This window comes from Silene latifolia, unplaced genomic scaffold (genome assembly GCF_048544455.1).
Source record: "Silene latifolia isolate original U9 population unplaced genomic scaffold, ASM4854445v1 scaffold_356, whole genome shotgun sequence".
Taxonomy (NCBI): Eukaryota; Viridiplantae; Streptophyta; class Magnoliopsida; order Caryophyllales; family Caryophyllaceae; genus Silene; species Silene latifolia.
In genome coordinates, this window is record NW_027413286.1 from 75,490 (window position 1) to 81,228 (window position 5,739).

A 5,739-nucleotide genomic window follows, 5' to 3' on the forward strand; every position below is an offset into this window, starting at 1 on the left:
CTCTTCCTCATTCTTGAGTAAACCAAAATATCATCGATGAAAACAACCACGAACTTGTCCAGTGTACGGATGAACACCCGATTCATCAGTCCATAAACACACCGGGCGCATTGGTCAATCCGAAGGGCATGACCACGAATTCATAGTGTCCATATCTGGTTCTGAATGCAGTCTTAGAGATATCCTCGTTCTTTATCCTCAGTTGATGATAACCCGACCTCAGGTCGATCTTCGAGAATACTCCATCCCCACTCAATTGGTGAAACAAATCATCGATCCTCGGCAATGGATATCGGTTCTTGATAGTCACGTTATTCAACTCTCGGTAATCCACACACAGCCTCAAACTCCCATCCTTTTTCTTGACGAATAGGACAGGTGCTCCCCATGGTGAAACACTGGGTCGAATATAACCCTTCTCAGCCAACTCATCCAATTGCTTCTTTAATTCTTCCATCTCTTTTGGTCCCATACGGTACGGTGGTTTAGAAATAGGCCCAGCTCCCGGCTTTAGATCAATGGAGAAGTCCACGTCGCGCTTAGGTGGTAGCCCAGGGATCTCTTCCGGAAATACCCCCTCAAAGTCTCTCACCACAGGTATGTCAGAAATCCTAGGGGTCTCAGACTCTCTATCCCACATCTGACACAAGATCAACTGGTCTCCCTTTCTCAGACTCGATTTTAGGGTGTTTACAGAGATAAATTTGACTTTGGGTTTGATCATGTATCCCTTGTAGGTTACTCTGACTCCCTTAGGTCCTCTCAGAGATATCTTCTTTTGCTAACTGTCAATGAAAGCTTTGTACTTTCCCAACCAATCCATCCCTAAAATCACCTCGAACCCACCCAATGGAAACTCCATAAGGTCACAGTGAAAGACAACCTCTTCAATCTGAATAGGTACCGAGGTATAGATTCTATCACAAGGCACAGACTCTCCCGAGGGTACTATAACAGGATCGACCACTCTATCATATGTAGTAAGGTTCAAGGCTCTAACATGCTCCCTAGATATGAATGAATGTGTGGCACCAGAATCGAATAACACAAAGGTGGGTTTAGAGTTGACAAGAAATGTACCAGTCACGACATGTGTATCCTCCTTTGCTGCTTCCTTCCCCATGGCAAAGAGCTTGCCACCGGACTTAGCCCGATCGACTCGATGAAGCGGTATTGGGTTGCTTGTTCCCCTCGTTCGGTTCCTCCGAAATTACCACCCCGCCGGACCGGTTTTTGGCTACGGTTCCGGGTAGTTGTTGTAGCTTCCTTGATAATCATTACTTGCCCTAGATCGGCACCTCCTCCATAGCCAGTGTTAGAAGTACGGTAGTTGCCGTATCCCGATCCCGCCGTCCGAGACCCACCGAACCAGATGTAGGTGTTGGAAGCCCCATTGGCTTCCTCCGTAACTTGCAGACTCAAATTTCCCGTGTCCCAACTTCCCACACCAAACGAGTGACCCCGGACGCATTACCTCCAATACCAAAGACTCGCAATCGCCTCCGCTTTGGTTCCTCATCCCCAGGAGCACTATTGGTGGAGTATCCACCGAACTTGCCCGACCCGGCTTCTTGGCCCCGATATTATCACCGACGACGGTTTCCGACTTTCTCTTCTCAGCTTTTCCTTTCTTATCCTCCTTGATCTGCTCGGAGAGCCTTTCAGCAGCACCAGCCCTCAGATAGATGTCCTGAACGGTGGTAGGTGGAGCTGCCGTGAGTCGCTTTTTGATATCCACCGTCAATCCCCTCTCAAACCTCATAGCCAGCATGGTCTCGTTCTTTGCAAATTCATCGATATATGAAGCCAACAGTCGGAACTTCCTATGGTATGTGTCCACTGTCATGTCCTCTGTCATCTTAAACGTATCGAACTCCTCCCTCGGCTTAGCTTTCCTGAACTCTAGCATGAACTGGTCCGTTAATATCACTTGAAATTCTAACCAAGACACGTATCCTTCCTCGATATCCCTAGCAACATGTCGAATCTCCGCCTTGTTCCTATTCCACCACTCCCCAGCTGTAGCCCTGAGGTAATGTGCAGCTTGGTCTACTTGCAGCTCTTCAGGACAAGCTATCAGCTCGAATAGGTTGGTGAACTCCCGACACCAATCTCCCATCAAGTGAGGTTCCCCCTCTCCAGTGAAAATGGTAGGGTTATGCCTCGCCACTATTGTACTCATCTTAGCGTGGTCCATTCTTTTAGCCTTTAGGGCCTCATTCTCGGCCAATGAGTCGGTCTAACTCTTCCTGGGTGATGTTTACAGCCGTGTTCCTTTTTGGAGGCATGACTACAAGAGAATTTTAGGAATTAGCTGCAACACAAAATCACTTTGGCAATTCTAGCCAATTCTATCACTCTTATCCTACTTGTCTATCTAGCATGGTTTAGGGGTCACATAACCGCATATCACTAGACATAGCCTTCTAACACAACTTTATAGAGGTATAAGTATAAATCAACCTTAAAACATGCAAAGTATTATACCACAACCTCCTACCAACTCTTTATGCAACAATTAACATATCAATCAGTTAACACTTAGGCAACGATATATGAAGTCATGCTCAACATCATGCAGCTTCTCTACCCTTCCTCTCATTTGCACTCAGGGTTCCCGGGTCAAACTGAGAGGGCCAATGGTTCGGTGTGAGGGGGCCCCTAACTCATCCCTTACCTTTAGTGTGCTCCTAACAGTTTTGTCCCGGGGTTCATTTTATTTAGACTCTTCCTATATTCATTGGATTCATTGGTTTAGGCATGAGGATCGTTCGCTCTGATACCACTTTGTAACACCCCCATTTATTTAAGGGCCTGAACTAGGACTCCTCAGATAAAGAAGGGTGTTACCATCTCGGGAATCCGAGGCAGTAGATAACAAAGAGAAAGATAAACAGTACTTTAAATTAAAAGTTTATAATGTTTACAACGGAAATAAAACATGTCTTGAATTGAAAATAAAGTCTGACAACTAAACAAAACAAAAGTGGGCTAGCTCTAAGTCAGGTGATCCATGCTCTCTCCCTGCCAGCTCCCAATGTCTCAACAACCTGTCAATCTGCTCCCCATTAAAAGGATCATCATAGGCATACACGAATACACAGGGTCAACCGCGAGGTTGAGTAGGTAATACGATATAATAAAGAATGCAATGATATGCTCCTCCATTCAACTCCATCACACACATCCCCGGAACGCCCAGCCATACCGATCCCCGGTAGACTATATATCGACCGTAGTCGATCTGCCAGCTCGCAGCTGAGGACACCAGGGCAAGTCCTGCAGAACCCGCCTGGGCCTTAATCATAATAATCTCATCTCCTCCAACTCTAACTCCGATGCAAATGCAATGTATGAACCGTATGAAACAATAATGCTCAACAAGGTAAATAAGATAATCAGATATGTCATATAATCACCAAACATGCCAACTCTTTATAATCGTAAGAATTCAATCAGTGTATTCCCTACCTCGATCTTAGTCAAATAGTCGGGTGCTCGTGAATATTCCACAACAAATTCGCCCTCTCGAAAGATAAATAAATGATAAACAATTACTTAAACCATTCCCGTTCCCAAAATAGAAAGTTACTAAAAATAGAAACTTCTTAAAATGGAAAGTTTCCTTAAATGGAAACTTTCCCGATCTGACAGTTTTTCTATTTTACCAACCCGACTCAAACCCATCTCTAAACATTTAAATAACTCGGGAATTAATTAGCTAAATAAGAGTACGATATAATAAATGATAAAACAAGTTATATGATTAAAAGAATCGAAACAGCACTAACTAATCCTATCAACCCGTCTCCTACAACCCGCACCTTCACTCTCTTCCACACCCCTCACGCGCCACCTAAAACAACCACGAACACCACCAGGCTTGCTCCCCTCTTCGACCCCACCACCAACAACCGACCCCAACCTGGTCGACTGCCGCCGGTGAGTCGAACCAGAGCCGTCATTTGGCCTGGTTCACCACCGTGCCTCACCAAACACCCTCCTGTCCTCGACTCACAACCACCGCAACCATCCCCTAACCTCTGTCAAACCACCACAGCCCTGCTCGCCGTCAGACCACGCACCCAGACACCGTGACACCACCATTTCGACCTCCCCCGAGTCCACGGTGGTGCCACCCTAACCTAAGCATCTAAACCCCGCCTGAAAACCCCTGCTAGCACCCGTTTGATCTACCCTGTCAATAACACCTCTCGCCGCCAATTCTGCCGCCAAGAACCTCCCTAACCGCCACCAATAGAGACGACCCAAACCACCCAATACCATATCCCCGACACCAGCCACCCACATCACCTCCCTGAGTCACGACACCACAAACAAAACCCGACAGAAAACGAAAACAAAAGAGAAAGTTGCACTCATACTTTTTTCCGCCACCTCAACAGTCACCAGGGTTAACTATGGACGTCGACAACCACCCTAAGGGCTTCCTTGCTGCTCCGACAACACCCACACTCACTCTCCCTCTCTCGATTTGTGTGTTTGTTGGGAAATGTGCCGCTGAAAATGAGATAGGCGGGTGAGGGAGTGGGGTTTTGTAGTGTTAGGGTAGAATTAGGTTAAACTTAGGTTAATTGGTTAATTGGGTCATGGGTAAACGGGCCTGGGTCAACGGTAAATGGGTAAGTGTAGTAAAGAATTAGTTGACGTGACTTCGTTCAGTTAAACCCGTCTTAACAAGTTTACGATAACTCGATCTTACGATATCAATACGACTAAACAATTAACTCGACTCAATTAGCGATATAAAATACGGAGTATTACACCGCTTTAGTTCACTTAAAACGTGATAGATAATAAATTGACATGACCTATTGCTAAAAAAAACAATTGAGACTTAGCCTTACCAAAAAGTAGAAACCATGAAAACCTATTTCGTGAGGGAGTGCACTCGGCCACACCGGAGTACAAACCTTGTTACGTAGGGGAAGTGGGTGATAAATGTCTATCCACCGAATTTATGTTAATAAAGGGTATTTCGGCACACCGTGCCCTAAGTTAATATGAATTTGGATCATGGACACATTTATTCGAAATTTGGATTGAACTCAACGAAAGTATTCACGACGATTTCCGGATGTGTTTCGGGCTAAAGATAAATATTAATGTAATTTTATCGACCAAGAGTTCTAAAAGTAGAATCGATTAAAGAGTTAATCCACCGAGTTATGTTAATAAAGGGTATTTCGGCACACCGTGCCCCAAGTTAATATGAAATTGGATCTTGGAATCTTTTATCATAGTTGGGTAGAGGTCACTATGTAAATGCTTTACTTGTTTACAAGTATTATTATAACGATAAATGTTTTGTTTTCATTATTCCGTTATCATATTGTTCTATTTCTTTACCTCAATTTATATACGATATAATTTCAATTTTAATTCAAATCTCCATTAAAACATCGTAAATAAAGACAAATATGAATTTCTTCTAAAATCCTCGTGTTATCCATTGGAAGGATCTCTTGTGAAGAGTATAGATAAAAGTTATTCATGATCAAAAGGGTTTTTGATTCTTGACTAACATATCTACTTACAATGAATTGTTTCTTATATGCTTAATTGAGTTAAGTACTTTGAAACGCTACATCATTTTGGTAACTAGATTTGTTTGAAATCAAAATTGACCAAAATACCGCAACCACTTCAATGAAAGTTTTAAGACTAAACAAATGAATTGAAGAGTAGTCTTCATGAAATTCAATTTTGCTTCTCTAA

The 5,739-nt window shown here is 43.7% G+C and overlaps 1 protein-coding gene across 1 annotated transcript; it reads right to left on the reverse strand.

The window, feature by feature from the left end:
• Positions 1-781: 781 nt before the first annotated feature.
• LOC141639363 (uncharacterized) lies at positions 782-1,123 on the reverse strand. Its single transcript, XM_074448511.1, has one exon. It carries the CDS (start codon positions 1,121-1,123, stop codon positions 782-784), a length of 342 nt encoding a protein of 113 aa, XP_074304612.1.
• Positions 1,124-5,739: the final 4,616 nt, after the last annotated feature.